Source organism: Siniperca chuatsi, linkage group LG7 (assembly GCF_020085105.1).
Source record: "Siniperca chuatsi isolate FFG_IHB_CAS linkage group LG7, ASM2008510v1, whole genome shotgun sequence".
NCBI lineage: Eukaryota > Metazoa > Chordata > Actinopteri > Centrarchiformes > Sinipercidae > Siniperca > Siniperca chuatsi.
The window spans coordinates 13,881,632-13,899,878 of record NC_058048.1 but is presented as its reverse complement, the minus strand read 5'-3'; the positions used below and the strand labels follow the sequence as shown (position 1 = coordinate 13,899,878).

The 18,247-nt window shown below is 41.6% G+C and overlaps 1 protein-coding gene across 4 annotated transcripts in view; it reads right to left on the bottom strand.

Moving 5' to 3' along the window:
* Positions 1–6,525: 6,525 nt before the first annotated feature.
* The window catches only part of clpb (caseinolytic mitochondrial matrix peptidase chaperone subunit B), a 35,850-nt gene continuing 24,128 nt past the window's right edge, over positions 6,526–18,247 (bottom strand). For all 4 annotated transcript variants that reach the window (XM_044202913.1, XM_044202915.1, XM_044202914.1 and 1 more), the window contains 9 exons: positions 14,810–14,887; positions 12,434–12,489; positions 12,145–12,189; positions 11,389–11,550; positions 11,093–11,249; positions 10,561–10,634; positions 10,286–10,405; positions 8,888–8,992; positions 6,526–7,931 (listed from right to left, as the gene is read on the bottom strand). In XM_044202913.1, coding sequence (XP_044058848.1) covers positions 7,734–7,931; positions 8,888–8,992; positions 10,286–10,405; positions 10,561–10,634; positions 11,093–11,249; positions 11,389–11,550; positions 12,145–12,189; positions 12,434–12,489; positions 14,810–14,887 — 995 coding nt within the window. In that variant the 3' untranslated portion in view covers positions 6,526–7,733. The remainder of the gene's footprint in view (positions 7,932–8,887; positions 8,993–10,285; positions 10,406–10,560; positions 10,635–11,092; positions 11,250–11,388; positions 11,551–12,144; positions 12,190–12,433; positions 12,490–14,809; positions 14,888–18,247) is intronic.

The following is an 18,247-nucleotide window of genomic DNA, read 5'->3' as shown; positions in this document are numbered from 1 at the left end:
GTGTAAATAAGAAATTCCATAATGACTTTGATATAATAATAAAACTCCTTATAATCGGATTTCTCCGTGTTTTGTCGTTATGTTTCCCATGAATTTAGGCTCTCTGTTCAAACGTCAATCTGCCCTGTTTAATGACCCTGGTGCCTCATAAATAACTGTAACTATACTGCGCTGTTTTCGCAAAATGTATTATTGCAGGGGGGGAAACAAACTGCACTGGGCCTTCCATTCAGACCCCATTAGTTGTCCTGTCTGCCCGAGCTTATTTCAAACACGAGAGGGGGCCATGATCTGTAGAGGAATCCTAATTAAATTCCCAACATTTGTTCCCTCTCTGCTCCCATCTTTCCTGCCACTGTAATTGTTTTTGATGGTCTTCCACCCCAAAGACACCGGCTGGAGATCTGCGGGGCTGCATGCAGATCGGCCCCTAACGAGGCGAGCAGTGGGATAAGTTGTGTGTGTCAGGGTGGTGGTGGTGGGTGGAGAGACTAGGCTCTGTGATGGATGGATAGCTGGATGGAGAGACGGAGAGGTGTATGGATGGAGACGGGGGATAAGGGATGAGTAAAGGATGGGACAGCTTCGACACATGTGGCTTAAAGAAAAGCCACGCGGGAGGCCCCAGCCCGGTATCTGTCCCGTGACACGCGGTGGTGATCTGAAAACCAAGTGAAGCTGTCAGTCAGAGAGAGAGCCTGCCAGGTCCATCCATCACTGAGGCTCAAAGAAGAACATGTCCCGTGTGTCGAAAGCCGTTTTCCTGCTTCAGACTAAGGCAGCTATTGATTCTCGGGTCTGGACAGTGACCTCCTCTTTGTCGAGCTGCGTAAAAACGTGCCGTTGAATGCGCACTATTACTATTGTTTTAATATTTTATTACGAGTTAACTGAAGACAGAGCCTCTGGTATTGATGGTTGCTGTGCAGCTGCTAATAAAATGCAACCAGGGGGACAAAAAAAAAACAAAAAAAACCAAACAAAAAAAAACCAAACAGGCGTAGGTCTAATGCTGAGTCCTTTGGAGAGACTGTATCCTCTGTGACGGCTGCTCTATTCATTTACATTACATTTTAGTTAATGTGATAATGCTTTATAAACAAATATCCACATTTCTGCGTTTTAAAATGCTTAGAATCAGTTGTAATAAGTAAAATGATCTTAGGTGAATAATAAATAAATTAAAACCCACATTTTGTATGTAGATTATGCTGTTAATTATTTTTGATTTAGATGACCCTTCATATCTTTATTATTAGCAGTTGTCTATAAATTCAAAGAGGTCAAACTGATTCAATGATTTAAATTATTTGCCCTATTTGTAGGCCACACACGCGCCTGTGAGTATTTTCGCATTCTTGAATTTGATTGGACATTTATTTGTCGTGTATATTGAATTATTCGACCTATAGCCAATCAAGATAGAGAGGATATGGCAAGCAAAGCCGTGCAGAAGTCTGTTTTCGTTGCACTGTATCACGTTATAAATGAGTCCGCTAATGCTGATTTCATTGCCACCTGTGCGTATTTTGCGCACAAGCAGTGGCTGATTGAATCCTCTCTCTTTCTGGCACACACACAAGGTCTCAAGAGGTATTCTCTGCGTCGTTATAACATTTCTGGTCTTAGCCTGCATCTCCTATCAATAGTTTATATTATTGACAGTCAGTCCCTAGTTTTGATATTAGTAAAGACTAAGAATCCTTGTAATTTCATAGGATAATTAGGACCCATACTTCTTTTTCATTTGCTACAACTTCATGCTCAACTCTGCTGACTGTGTTAAACGCACCAGGCCAGTGTGATCTACACAGCCGAGCAGCTGGCTCTCTACCGGCAGTGTCACTAAAATGTGTCGTGTCATCGCCCCTCTTAAGATCCTCTTCTCTCGGAGGTGGATTTGATTGCGCATAAAATAAAATCAGAAATCACACATCCTGCCGTTAACATTGGCCCGCGTCTGTACAGCAGCGGAGGGTGGCGGTGCATTCGATTTGCCCCGGTGATGGATGAGAGACAGTGCAGGAGGGAGGGGGTGCAGGTGGAGGGCCCGGGGCCGGGGGAGGGGGGTCCCGTCGGTCCGCCTGTCCCCGCATTTCAGTCCCCAATTACCGGAATGTACCGTGACGCTCGGGCTCGAGACGACGGCGCGCATCTAACCGGGTTAGAGAGAGGAGCAACAGCACCCAGTGTGTTGTAGGAGTTACATTCAACTCCTCACTGAGGTGGTGTTGATATACATGACAAAATCAGCCCTTAGCTTACTCTACAGGAGGAAAATAAAAATATAGGCTATATACATATTTTAAATACCTTCATCAATTTCTTTTTCAGGCCATATTGTGCCGTTTATGTGGGTCATAGCTGCAATCTGGGCCGAAATGCACCACCTAAGAGAAGTTAAATGCGTTGTAATGCATTATTAGTGTAAACAGCCTGATGAAACATCCCCAAAATCATCACAGCACTGAGAAGAAAAGCTTAAAATGAAATGGCTCTTTGTGCTTGTGAGACGTGTAAAATCTCACCATATTGCACCAATTTTTCATGACCAGCGTTATTACAAACTGTGCACACGAATTCAAAATATCATCGTTGGGACCTATAAAAGCGCATGTAGAGAAACCACTGTGCTCACTAAAGAGCATCACATTTGCTTGAATACTCCGATGACTTTGTCTCAACAAAACTTTAGTCAAAAATCCACAAATTCTAATCAGATTGGATTTTTTTTTAAAAAGTGACAAAACCAAAGCGCAACACAGTCTAATGAGACAAAATAATTGTCCAGCACAAAGGCTCATCAGGCTGAGGTTTTGTCAAAATGTGGCCATTAATTTTAGCCCATCAGAATTCACTCATCCTAATTGAAGTCCATTTTAACATCAATCCAACATGCATTCACCAGCCAGAATATGACGCAGAGCAGCTGCGGTTATTCACATGCTGCGTACATCTCTCCACTGCGGCACCAGACCTGTATTACCCTAATGGACAACGGCATGTTACTTAAAAAAGAAGCTTTTTAGGATAAAAACCAGGTCCCGAGAGACCACAATACACACACACACACACACACACACACACACACACACACACTCACGCACACACGTACACCACAGCTGGAGCGGCGAGGGATGGCCGCGCGCAGGAGAGCTTCTCCAAACACGCTAATTAGATCTCGAGCTCTGGCCCCGCGCTCTGAAAGCAGCCCAGCGGCGGGGCGCGCGGAGCTGTGGAAAGTTAATTGAATTAAATTCCCTCTAAACTAATTAGGCTGCAATCTGCCACGCGAGCTGTCCCTGAGCAAGGTTCGAATTAGGCGGAATGGATTTGTTCCTTTTCTTTAAAAGAAAGGAGGGCAGACTGGTGTGTTTTTGGTGGGGTCCTTTATTTGTCTTTTATGCTAATTCTCCCAGGGGACTGTCACGTGATTGCCTTGCGGTAACCGGACGGCATCCGGTGTGTGTGTGTGTGTGTGCACCCCGGTCCATCCCCGAAACACAACAAAGCCTCCATAAGTTAACGCAAGGGTCTCATTTGACCAAAAATGTAAAACCAAAAGAAAAGGCTCGTGCAGGTTGTGATGACGGCGCTGCAGCTTAAACTGAGAGCAGAGAGGACTGAGGTAATGGAGGTGGAATCGATCGCTTTCCTGGGGGAGCACAATGAGGAAGAGAGGGAGCGAGGGAGGGAGGGAGAGATGAGAGGAGTGCAGAGGGACACGGATGAAAATCCCCCGTTAAGAGCAGGGACAGATATGATAATGGGAGAGCCTCTAGTAGTCGTTCATCATTCACCACCTCCACCTGGCTGCTGCACCTCTCTGTGCTGCCCACCGCTGCACAGCAACTGCACTGAAATCAAACGCACCCAAACAGAGATTAGTATTCATAGGCAGCACATCACATCTGAGCCAGATCTCACACATAACTGTCCATTTGTGCATGTAACCCATTCAAGCACTCTGACCGCCAGCCCTCTCACACAAGTTAGACACACAACAAATGCAAGCTGTGTCATGAGGACTCTGTGTTTGTTTTTAAGTTTTGATTTGATCACGGCTCATCTCAAAAGAAGCAGGTGTACTGTCTTATCTGGATAAACACAGAACCGTCTCACATCTGGAGGGGTGTAAAAAGAGCTGCAAAGTTATCCAGATTACTCAATTAACCCTCTATTTGAGTCTGGGTGACCAGCAACTGTTCTGGGGCCCCAGAAACCCAGGGGTGCTGCATGTAAAATGGTTTTGGGGCATTGTATGCCTTTATCGGATAGCTGGCAGTATAGAGATGAGAAGAAATTAGGGGGGAGAGAGAGAGAGCGAGATGGGGAGTGGCATGCATTAGTTTGGACAAGAACCGGGGATGTTGCGGTTCATGGTCAGCACCTCAAACCCAGAGGCCACCAGGGCGCCCCAAATGGTTTTAGTAATTCAGTTAATTACAGTTTGTTTAGAGACTTTTTGCAATATCATCTAAGGCCATGCATTATTACTTAATCTTGTGGCCCTGTGTTGCAGATAAAATTTTCATTTTTCAGTTGTGCTGATACAGTGCATATTCCTAATCAAACTACCACGAGATAAGTGACACAGAAAATCATTGGAGCATAGCAGCATAGGAGTACTGGCTGGTGGGGTATATACAGTATGATGAAGCTTCACTCAGACCTACTAATACTAATGAGATGTGTGTAATTTCTCCCGTCTTTCTGGTCCTCCATTTCCCTCCTCCTCCTCCCGTGTTTGACCTTTTACTCTCTTGCTCGCTTCTCTGTTTTGCTTCTCTCGTGCACCTTGAACTGTCCTCCATTTGTAACAGCAGCAGAAGGTGGAGGAGACACACCAGGACTGAGAGGGGACAGGGACAGACAGATGTACAGCAGAGGAAGAGGGAGAGACTGAGAGAAAAAAGGTGGAGGAGAGAGAGAGCATGGGGGGGTGAGATAGAGTGAGAGGGAGGCTGGGACGATGGAGAGCCAGGTTTCTGTTTCTCCATAATCTAATCAGAGAAATGGCAGCAGTCAGAAATAGCCTGACGGACAGACTAAGAGCCTCTTCTCTTTCTCCTCCTCCTCTTTTTCTTGTCTTCCTCCACGGGGAGGGTAAATGGATACACACACACACACACACATATGCCAGCTTGACTTCCTAAAACCATAAAGTGTAGATGTGTTTGAGGTTATAAGAGATGGGAAAAGCCTTGAGGTATCACAGCAAAACCTGATCCACTGTCCAGATGCAGCCAGTCTCTACTTTTAAAAACCTCTGCTGGTCTGTTGCTCCTTTCTCTGTGGGCGTCAACAGTTTTTGATATGTATATGGCAATTTGTTTACAGCGTAAACTACAATTAAAATTACCACAGAGCAAGCTTGGATTTATGAGTAGTTGGTAGACACATTTCCCTCTCTAGACTGACGGTTAACAGGGGGGTAAAGAAGAGAGAGCAGAGAGGAACAGCTAAGAAAATCTGTACTTTCCCCTCCCCTTTTCAGTTCCCAGGAAGCACAACTAATGATCAGACAACCTTTTGAGGACGTTTTGAATATCAAACAAGACAGTGGCTGAATGCACAAAGTATAATGCAATGTTCTGCTGAGGTACACTTATGAGGTGGCCACCATCCTTTATTGATTTCCATTTTTAAAACTATACCAGTCATAGAGGAGATGGAGAATTAATGAAGCAGGATTTCAAGGAGTTTTTTCAGCTTTGAGACCACTGAGATGTGACTGAAATGTGATTGGAAGAAAATTGGGGCTGCTACTTATTTTCATTATTGATTCATCTGTTATCTTTTCAATTAATCGTTTAGATAATAAAATGTGAGAAAATATTTTAAAGTACCCATCACAAGTGGCCAGAACCCAAAATGACGTCTCAAATTGCATTTTTTGTCAGACCAACAGTCGGAAACACGAAGATATTTAATTTACAATAATATAAACCAGAGTAAAACAGCAAATCATCACATTAAAGGAGCTGCAACCAGCAATTGTTTGGCATTTTTGCTTGAAAATTGACGATTAATCGATTTTCTGTCAACTAATTGACTGACTGATCATTTCAGCCCTACAGAAAATGACTGCAGTGTCATACTGCAATTCTTACTTCACGAGACAGCTGTGACTCTGTAGATGTGTGTAAAACAGGCTAAATGTGTGTGTGTGTGTGTGTGTGTGTTGTTGGGGGGTCCAGGCGCAGCACAGTAAGAGTGAATGTCTTTTTCCTGCATGCTAATAGCTCCCTAAAGGGAAGACATTCCTGCAGTTTGTTTGTGTGTAACGTCCTCTACATTTCTTTGGCATTTACCGCGCTGCATTCCCTCCCAGCATCCGACAGACCCCCACACAGAGCAGAATTCCAAGGAAATTCCTCTGTCATGTTGTTTCACAAGGTGGACAAGCATTATTGTTGCAGAATTCCCACCCAGGCACTGTTCTCTCTCTCTCTCTCTCTCACACACATCCATCAGGAGTGTCAGTGCAACACAAACAGAACAAAAAAAACAGAGGAATTCCCCTTTTTGTTGTGATGACTTTATTTACGCGGTGGAGGTTGGGATACAAGAATGAAAAATGTCGCTGGATTACATTTGGCGTCTTGTCAACATGCTGTTCAAACATTTATGAAACAACACTGAATATTATTTCTTTGACTAAATTTCTCTTAATGTCAAATTGGTCTGCGCAGACACACACTGTACAGCACCAGAGCATGCCGCCGTGACAGACGAGACTTCTTTACATTAACATGCATCAACAGAGACAATTCACAAGGCAGTTATATTACCCATCATTCAAATGGACGGCTGTACACTTCTACTTGGTGTTTTTCCACTAACACATTTTTTACTGATATGAAATGAAATGAATAAGCAGGTTGTGTTTACAAACATTTATCAGTGAAGCTCTGCTGGTGAGGAAATGTGCATTAAAGTGAACACAGAGGCAACAATCTGAGGCAAACTATCTTTGGTCATTAAAACTTACTTTTCCTTAACAGCAAATGGACAAAGTGGCTGTTATTTATCCAACTTTGGCAAAACATTTGTCATTTGTAAATCAAATTACATGTATTTAAGCGTTAAAGGATTTGCTACTAGTTAACGTTCTCCTATCAATATCCATTAAAATTTTTCCCATTTGACATCCCCGTCTCTGCCAAATCATGCATCAGATGAATTGGCCCCCAAACTATATACACACACACACATATAACTTTAATAAATATTAAATATTTTGGCTCTTTTCTACACTATAAAGTGGACATTAACTTATCACTATGTCACAGCTAAGTTGATCAAGGCTACTACAAACATTTCTCAGCTAATAGGATGGCGAGGTGTTGATGAAGCTGCACAGGCTCGCTGAAGCCTCTATGCTACTTTTACAACCACACCTGCAACACATTTACTTCTTGACCTCTTGATATCAGTTCCAACTGATATGAAAGTCTGTTGTAACATGAACTTTAATGGTCTAGTGGGTTGACTTAATTTACTGTTTACAGCAGATACTGTGCTGCATATTGCAGAAAGGTTGGCATGTAATTACTACATGTGTGTACTGAAACAGGGAGGCAGTGATGTGTTTATCAGAGGTACTTTTATTGGCAACATCCATCTATCAAGAACCATCCATCCTCCTGACACTGTATGATGATGATGATGATGATGTGTGCATACATATCAGGATATATCCTCTGTGTATCAGTGTTGTTTGTTCTTTGTTAGTGTTCAGGGCTGAGCGGTGGACGGATGTCCAGCGTTCTCGATGAGCTGTCCTCTCCCACCACCTCAAGGCGCAGACTGGGCGTGCTCCGCTCCTCCTGGTCCTCTGATTGGACGGACAGACGCAGGGTGCAGCCTTTGGGCAGCAGCTCCTGCTCGTACGCTGCGGCTAACTGGTTGACGACCCGCCGCTCAACCTGAGGGATCCGGGACGAGGTTAGCGGTGAGGCAGTTTAGAAAACTGTATTTAAACCAGTATATACTGGGTTGCCTACTGTGATGTCTTGGTTGTTGGACACATCGTCTCAGATTATTTCCTATTTCTTATTATTTTGCATTTTAAATAATTTGTTACTTATGTTAAATCCTATTTCAGTCGTAATTGAATTAATTACTATTATTGCTTTCTCCATCTGCTGCTTGGACCCTAAAACAAAAAACAGGCTGATATTGGACATTTTTTAACTTCTGAAAATTGTTCTCTGCTGATAGGATGCTCTTCCCTGATCAAATATGTATGACAGATTAAGTATCTACAGACTGAAAGAATATTTTACAAATGACACATGAACACTAACAGTGTCAGACTTCATTATGGATTTATCTGCTTATTATTTTCTTGATTAATCATTTAGCCTATAAAATATCAGAAAAAAGTGAATAATGCCCATCAGGCTTTCTTAAAGGCCAAGGTGATTTGTGTGGGTTTGTGCCAGCACTCCTATCAGTTGTACAACATTTTAATCACCGATGTCATTGGTGAGATCTAGGGATGTGGTGACACAGCTTCACAGATTCAACAAGGCAATCATACACATAATCAGTCAGGTTTTACACCAAACCACAGTTTAAGAATATTATCTTAACCACTTATTTGGAAGTGAAAATGAACACAAACATTAAATGAATTACCCAAACTATATGTTTATAAATGTCAATATGACAATATTCAGAGATGCTTCCTGCTTGCTTTACTGGTCTGATGCATCCCCAGATCTCAGTAAAGAAACTGGTGAGTAAAATGTTATAAGTGATAAGAATGATGTTTGACACAAGACCCAGATTTTAAAAAAGCCTTGAGAATAGATAATATAATTTCAAGACTTTTCAGACAACCTGCTGTGGCAGTCTGTGTGTTACAGTAACTACATACCTCATGTTTGATGGAGCGTGCTCCGTAATGCATGTTATACCCGCCCGCCAACAGGTCCAGAACCGGGCGATCCCACTGAAGAGTGATGTCATGGCGCTGCTTAGCCTAATGATAGGGAAAGGGGGAAAAAAGAGAGAGAAAAGATGAGAAGAGGTTCATTGGGTGCGGTGATGTTAAAAAGGGATAAGGGTGAGGCCTTCAGAGTATCATAAACAGTTAAATCAGAAAGAGAGGATGGTGGCAGAGACGGATAGAGAGGAATAATGAGTAATGAGATTGTGAGAAAGAGACAAATGCAGAGGCAGAGAGGAGACACTGTCACGCAGCATGTCTGCCAGTGCTAATCAACAGGCCCTTAATGCGTTTTAATCAAACACCAGTCAATAGTAGCGTTCAGAGCTGCTCATTTAGCTACTGATGTTAACACTCCATTCAATAAATATGATGCCATGTTTTGCTCCAGAGATATAAACACTAACATTACAACAGTACAAATACCATATTAAGACAATAATGTAGCACTAAACATTTAACTTATTTAATATAAGTGAGTGACAAACTAATGGCTCGTGAGGATTCTGTAATAATGAGATTTCATGCTGTAAGCACGGCTGCCACATACAGACAGAGACAAGTTATTACGAGACAACAGAAACACTAACAAATAGATAACACACCACACACAACAACATTTAAAAGACAAAAGCACACAGTGAGAGTCATGAGTCAGGTCCCTATCAGTTGCCTGCAGGGCCCATGTTGGCTGTCAGGACACCAGCTGTAATATTAATAATTAAATATTGATGAAGGCTCCACATGTTAAACACTGTAATCACATTATAGTGAGTAGTAGTGGCACATAATATTGATCTGCGTGTGTTCCTGCACAGCTCAGCGGCTGCAGGACGAGGTGGGTAGGGCCTTTCAGTCCCACTGGAGGACACCCGTGTTATAAATGCAGGGTGCTGTGAAGACTGCCTTCTCTCAGATACACACAGAGAGGCTTTGTTGAGCCTGCTGTTGTGTTCGCCATATTGTTTCTCTCAAACAGTGTAGTATAAAACAATAATGTGCCTGTTTGGAAATTAACTCTCAGAGACATGTTGAGTCAAATAATACATACTATAAAGCAGGGTCAGGTCAGGGGTTTGTTTCATTGATAAAATAGTACACAGGCTGACAACCCACGATACTTCTACATTATTAACAAACTGCAGTTAGCAGAAACGATTTATGTTAATATCAGCAATAATCCACATCATAAAGGATGGCATGAATCAGATGGCAGTTAACATTTTTTTTAATGGATATGACAAATGGACTTTAGGAGCTGTGTTTCTAAAAAATATATAATGTGTACACTGTGATGTGATTTGCCCGTGCACACAGTGTTACTACCTTCTTGGCCCAGAAGCTGAGCTCTTTGCTGACCAGCTGCAGCAGCTCTGAGTGACAAAACGGCAGGAAGTATACAATTTCATTGATCCGGCCGAGAAACTCGTCCCTCCGGAAATGAGCCTGAGGAGGAACCAAAGAATTAACAATGACTAACATCTCAGGCCAATTACAGTAAACTGCTGTAGAAAAGCAAACAGTTAAACTGCACAATTTGTCTGTGATTACACCGAAACAAGGGGGTTTTATCTGTGTGTGTGTTTGTGCATGTGTGTTACCTTCAGGATTGGTCGAATCACAGATTCTTTAAACTGTCGGGAGATTTTGATGTCATCACTTTTTTGTACATCCGCTGGGGAAAAGCACATCATCAACATTAATTTTACTTTTGATTTTATTCACTTGACTTTTGGTTACCCGATGGCTCTATATGTCTTTTACAGTATTGCGCCAAATTACTAGAGTTTGTGTCAATGTGTCTGCAACAGCAAAAATGTTTATCCCAATTATTTTATGATACTGTGATAAGTCCAGAATATAAATGAAGATGATCGGACAAACAAAATGATTTGACCATATCATATATAGATATCGTCATTTTAAACTACATCAACTGATGAAAATGGAAGATGTGTCAAAATGGGTTGTAATGGGTTCCTAATGTGTGAACGAATAAAATCACAATGCAGCTGTAGCGTATGATGTACGGAACAAATGCAGTCAGTATGATGTCCTCAAGAGCAGAGAGCATAAGGCTGTGCATCATCACATTTGTGTTTGCATTTTTAAGTATGTATGTGTTTCTCTCACCGAGGTTGTCGGCCAGCTTTCTGCGGCTGACCTCCTCAGCTTCCTGGCGAAGTTGCAGTGCATGCTGGGCGATGTCATCGCTTGCGACGTTAGATGTCATTATGAAGATGGCATCTTTACATTCGATGGTCTTCCCCTTACCGTCTGTGAGGCGACCCTGAGAGAGCAACAGCAGGATTGAAAGAAAACAATTCATTAAAGTTACATTTGCAAATGTTTTAACAGAAACACAACATGAATGTAACTTCACAAAGGTGTAATAATCAAGCACGTCTCTGTGTGTTTTGTATACACACCTCATCAAAGAGCTGCAGCATGATAGTAAGAACATCAGGGTGGGCCTTGTCTACTTCATCAAACAGCACAACGGCGTTGGGACACGCCTTCAACAGCTTGGTCAGCTGACCCCCTTCCTCATGTCCCACGTATCCCGGCGGGGAGCCGATGAACTTTGCCACCTGAGAGACGAGGGAGAGAGGGTGCACAATGGGTCAAAATAAGTTTCAAGTGGTTATATTATGCTTTTTCCCTTTCCTTTATTGTGTTATATGTCTTTTTGTGCATGTAAGGGAGTTACCCTCGCCCACAGATAACACTGCTCCTGAACTGCCTGAAAACAGCTCGATTGTAGTCCAACCTTTACTTCCGTAACTTGTCTACGTCACAATGCACAAATGGAGCACTTTCCACAAGTAAAAATACTGAGGTGAAATGATTAGATGTGTCTTGAAGGTCGTAACATAATGCAACTCTGATTCACTGATTAAATGTATTCATCACCAAAGCTTCACAAAGAAGAGCAGAATAGGGCAAAAACAACATTAATTTTGGTTTATGCATCCATTATGAGTATGAATAAACAGAATGAATCCAATGCATCATTGCTGTGCATCTACAGCAGAGTGATGCCACTGTAACAGATACTGTCCTTTGAAATTAATGAACCTCTGTTAGAGCAACATATTCAACACAGTATTTGGGATTCAGGCAATCAAACGCTTTGACTACTTCCTGATTTCACATTAATGTGAAACAGGTGAAAAGTATCTTACCTCGTGTTTTTCCTGGAACTCGGACATGTCCATACGGATGAAACCCTGCAATCACACAATGGATTAACCTCCCCAAGAGGCACAACATGCTACTGAATCAGTGTGTATTTTCGTGTTGGACATGTGCTACGAATGGTTACCATGGAAACCAACACAGATTGAATTCTCTGTCATTTCTTCACTAAATGAAATGTCTGTTTTATATCTATGAGAAGACCTGTTTTCCACCTATTGACTGTGTGTTAAAACACTAGTGTGTGTGTGTGTATGTGTGACACACACGACATACCTTTTTGATGTCCTTGTGCATGTAGCGAGCCACCTGTTTGGCCAACTCTGTCTTTCCTGTGACAACCGGTCAGACAAAACAGAGACATCATTTAATTATTCAGTTTCAAACAGGAACCGCCTCCATTTAATTATTTAGTTTTTAATATATATATATATATATATATATATATATATATATAAAAACAAATCCCTGCTTTATTGGAATACATCAGTGTGCAGAGATTTCATGAACTCAGGAAAACAAAACGCACTCATTTCCGACACAAAGACGATCTCTCTGGTCTAAATCCCACTGTCTCCCTCTACAAAGCTTTCAATCATCTCCATCCCTCCAGAAGCACACATCAAGTTTGTCGCTAAAATATTCTGCATATAAATGCTCATATTTGATATTGATGTCTTGTGTTTGGTATGCATATGATGTGTGTGTGCGCGCGCGCATGTGTGCGTGTGCCTGTGTCTTGTTGCTGTGTTTAATATTGATGTCTCATGGCCACTCTTTGTCGCTGAAGGCAACAGAGAATATGAACACCGTCTCTCCTTCATCTATCTCTCTGGCCTGTCATTTCACCATCTCCCTCTTTTTTAGCCATCTATTTGGCCCTTAATATCCCTGTCTCCCTCTTTCCTTCACTAATACACACACACACACACATACACTCACACTTCTTCATCTTGCTGCTGTTTGAGAACAAGCTTTTCTCTAAACTAGAGATGTCCTTTAATGTTGAATATCTGCGGCTATCGAGTTGATCTAAAATTCCTTACTTAGCCTAACTAGCTATAAAACAACTAAAACCAATTCACTTATGATATTTTATGAAAAATACAGTCTGTAGCACAGCTCTCCTTTAATGGTTTCCTCCACTGTTTTTTTTTAAAGATTATTTTTGGCATTTGTGCCTTTATTCTGACAGCAAGTGTGGGGAGAGAGAGGGATATGACATGCAACAATGGTCCCTCGCCCGGGATTCGAACAGATGACATTGTGGTTATGTGGTACAGTAGACATTTTGTACAGTGTTCTACAGTGTATGATATGCAGAGGAGTGTCAGTGTGGAGCTGATGTGGCAGAAAGATCCAGACAATTCATCCCCACCATCACCAGTGGATATCATTCATTGAAATCGCTGGCTGTTGTTGTTCAGTTAGTGTTGCTCTGAGATTTGTTCACTCTTCCAGTTTTTTAAAGTGCAATCAGCTGTTTTTGACAGGCTGTTTTGACCTAGAGCTCAATGCGCTGCAATAAACAAAAGATTAGAAATGGATGGAGCTTTATAAAGCCAACACTAATCAATTTTAAGAAAATACTTTGATTGGGCCTGAAATCAGTCTTGCATCCCAATTCTAAACCAATATCCATAAGCATCTGCTTTTATACATGTTTGACTTTGTATTGACTTAAGTTGACTTCACATGCTGTACACCCACTGTTTGTCTATGAACATCTTTGTAGATTTTGTGTGTTGTGAATTACTGTTAACAATATGCAGTACCAGTTCTGTCTCAGAAACACTACTAGTGCGGTTATATGACCTCAGAATCAACGCCTCACATCTCAAATTTTGTCAGTGATTCAAAATAGTCTGTAGTTTATTAATTGATTGATTATCTTTATTATCCTCAGAGCAAAGTTGACTGCGAAATAAGCGAGCCAATCAGAGCCTTTGAGGGTGGGACTACATTTAGTGACACCCCCAAGCTGTTCCTGAGTGAGACAGGTTGTGACATCTAAAATGTTTGCAGTCACTGTTGTTAATAACTGCTCGATATGAAGAACTGCATGTAAACATAGAATATAATTTTTACTCACATAGAATGCCTGTTCATTGTAAAAACATTACTAACTTAAAAAAAATAGCTGACTCAGGCTGGGAACAGGACTAACATTAGCTAATAGTTTAGCTAAACCAGCTAACTGGCAAACATTAACACTAGCCTGCCAACCTGTTAATGTGCTGGCTGTAAGAATAGTACACTAGCTTAGTGAAGGAGGCACTGTCTTTTAAAAACTTCTTGTCGTCTTAATTTTATCAAATACAGCCCCTCTTATCTTTTACTTCACACGATAAATTATGACACCTTTGAGACAAACTCATTTACTGAATACTAAGTGGAGTTCCTACAATTTGTGTTTTACAATGTGATACGTGTGCTTTTGTAGTCTTGTGTATTCTGTTTCTTTTGAAATCAGTGGCAGGAGGAAAATACACTCCACATGCATTCAACGAGCTTCAGAAACTTAACTTGCTCAAGTGTTCTGTTTATTTTGGCAGCTACTTTTAGCAAACTGAAGAGGGTTTTTTTGCCATCACTTTGAGAGATCAAACTAGAGAGGAAGTGCTGGGTGTGAAAGATGAGGGAGTGATTTACCAATTCCTGATGAGCCGAGGAAGAGGAATACGAGAGGATGCTCTTCATCATACCAACCATTTTCTTTTCTCCTGATGGCTACAGCGTGCAGAGAGTGAGAGAGAGGGAGGGAGAAAGAAAAGGAGACTATTATTTCACTCATTTGCATTTGTTGACTTTGCTTTTGCAAGTTTCACCCAACTGAACCGAGTTGACCTGAGGGCGGCGGGTATCCCAGAAACTATGATAAAAGAGTGAGCAGGGATGAGAAAAGGGTCAGAGACATTTGGTGGAGAAAAAAAAAACAAGAGAAAGAAGAGAGAAAACAGAGCAAGAGAGCAAGATGAGAGACCTCCAGAAAGCTACCCACGATGCCTCTCTTCCCCCCTCAGTCAGTGGGGCCATTAGCCAGCAGTAATTGTGTTAGCCTCCCTGGCGCGGCCATGGCGAAATCAGTTTAGCATGGATCGCAGCCTCTCACACACACACACACACACACACACACACACACACACACTTGCTTAAAGAGGAGTGCCTACCCAACCCTGCCATCACCCCAGCAACCACACTCACACACATACACAAAGACAAGATGATGTGGTGGGTCGGAGGGGAGTAAAGAGTGTATTTGGCCGTGGTTTCAACCACTCGACGAAGAAGAAGCAGACACAAGCACAAACTCATCCAAATCTGAAGCTGTTGAGAGGCCGGGGCCAAAACCAGAGCCATAGGTGAGCAAGGTTTTGCCAACAGGATCAAAGCAAGTCGGTGGCGCAGTGGCTTATTGGTTAGCACTGTTGCCTTGAGCAACATTTTAGATTAATTGGAAACTCTAAATGGCTCATGGGTATGAATGTGATTGTCTCAGTGTTAGCCTTCAGATAGACTGGCAACCTGTTTACAGTGCACCCCACCTTTAGGAGCTAGGAGGCTCCAGCCCCTAAATCAATAAGCAGGTATACAAAATGGATGGATGTACCCTGGTTGTGTCATTCAGGTACGTTAGCATTTAAACCTTGATAAAGCTGACACCGAAATGACCACAGTTCCCTTTATGAGCTGTGCACCCAGCCCAAGACCAGTACAACTGATTCTGGCAGACATGCTGCTGCAGAGCTGGTATACCAGTAATCATGACTATCTCTTCACTACTTTTTCACATTAACATCATTCTTACAGTGCAAAGGAAAGTCCACAGGATCCTGTATATCCAATAAATGTAGCTTTTCTTGTGGGTAATATTTAGGTAATAAATGACACCTTGTTTTTCTTCCACCTGAGGTGCCCCATGTCAGTTTCTTAATGTCTTTACACAGAAACCCGTATCAGCTCCAATGTAAACACAACACAAATGCTCTGTGTATTTGAAACACAAAATAAATTTAACAGAATGATGCTGTTTCTACAGCAACCATCAGCCCCATCCATCAAAACAATGTTAATTTTCATGAAAAATAAGTACTACAGTAGGAGCTATTACAAGTACAGCCTAATGACTAGTATAATTATTAAAATATAATGGTTATTTTATTAATTTAAGCAATTTTAATCACATTTTCAGTGTTGTCCATGTTAATACTGCCACCTCAGGCCAACTTTTCTTAGCCTGATAGAGCTACAAATCATGCAACCATGTACACAAGGTCTGTCTTTGGCTTCTACTTGACAACTTCACCTCTGGATTGTAAATGTAAGCAGTTAAAAAATACAGTGGATCGTGCACATCTTTCACATCTTGAAACCCTTTCCGTTTCTGACCTTACACCTGCCATGTATTCTTCTCAACTTGTCATTTCCTTTACAACTTCTGGCCAACTGTACCTAAAGACACGCGAGTTCTCAGCATAAAAATGTCTTATAGTTAGAAACACAGTTCGCGATAATAAGCTTAAATAATGCGACTCAGAGGTGTCAATTTCTTGGCAAGTTATCGAGTGCAGCCAGAACAAGGTAAGCAGCCAAGTTGCTAACAGAGAACACAGAGGAACCAAAACTGCGTGTCCAACAACAGCTACAGTATGTGTCCTGTCAAAGCATCTTTTATCAAGACGATGACACCTTTCCTGCTCACTCACTGTAATCTGCTGCGGTTAAGAGGCTCTGTGTGTGATGCAGCGAAGCTAAAATACTTCACGGCAGACACGAGATCTGAGTGTTAAACTAGCTACTAATAGCTGATAATCATAAAGAGCAGATACTTGGCAGGAGAAGAGAAGGAGATGGCGACATGGTAGAGAGGGAAGCAGCAGGAGGAACAAAGATAAGGAGAGGAAAGAGGAGTAAGGATGTAGAAGGAGATAAAGAGGGGAATGAGAGAGGAGTGATGGAGATAAGGAGACAGAGAACGAGGTAGAGAAACAAACGAGTGTGTCAGAGATGGACACAGAGATGAATAGTGACTAGAGGGGCTCCAAAGCTCCTTCTGCTTTATCAACGGCCGTGTGAATGACAGCGTAACCTTCTGAGTGTTTGTGTGTGTTTTTAACTGATTGAGACCGACATTGACAGAAGGGCACATTGACATTTCTCAACAACAAGGAAAGGAAGGAGAGACAAAACAAATGAAAGCTCTCTCTCTTTCTCTCTCACACTCACACACACAGAGCAGTGTGTATTGGGCAGGTCTGGTTGGCTCTAACATGATTACAGAGGGATGATTCTCTTCAATAACTCTTAGCCCTGAGAGCTAAACCTGGATCAATCTAACCTCCTTCCTGTGTGTGTGTGTGTGTGTGTGTGTGTCTTGCTGCAGGCCAGCTGTTCGTCATGAGTAGTTCAGGTGGAAACAGCTGTTTTGGCGACATGACAACACACCAAATGCAAAATATGAAAAATAAATAAATTCCTAATTCCTTTTCTCAACTTGCAAGCAAATTTTTTCAACAACAATCCGGACATCCATCCTTTGTGCACAGATATATTGCAGTACATATAGATAACTAATGTTGAAACGATTAGTTGATTAATTCATCGTGGATAGATATAAAAATTGATTGTCAACAACTTGAATGATTAATTGTTAAAGTAATTTATCAGGATTTTTTTCCCCCCTGCTTCTCAAATGGGAGGATTAGCTTTTTTCTTTGATTTATATGATTGTATACTGAATATCTCTGGGATTTGTACTGTTGGCCACATGAAACAAACAATTTCAAGATGTCAAATTGTTGCTTTTTTATAATATTACAGCACAGGGAGACAGGAAACACAGGGACAAGACATGCGAAAAATGTTTCTGTTTGGAACAGAACTGGGGACGTCATAGTCACGTGTCTTAACCACCACCAGTGTCATGAACATTTTTAACTATTTTCTGACATTTTACTGACTAAATGATTAATAAAAAATAATCAACAAATTAATGCATCATGAAAATAATCAGGAGTTGCAGTTATATAGATTTTTTTTTCTTGTAACAGCTCATGATATATACTGTAGTAAAATATGTTGTTGTATGTA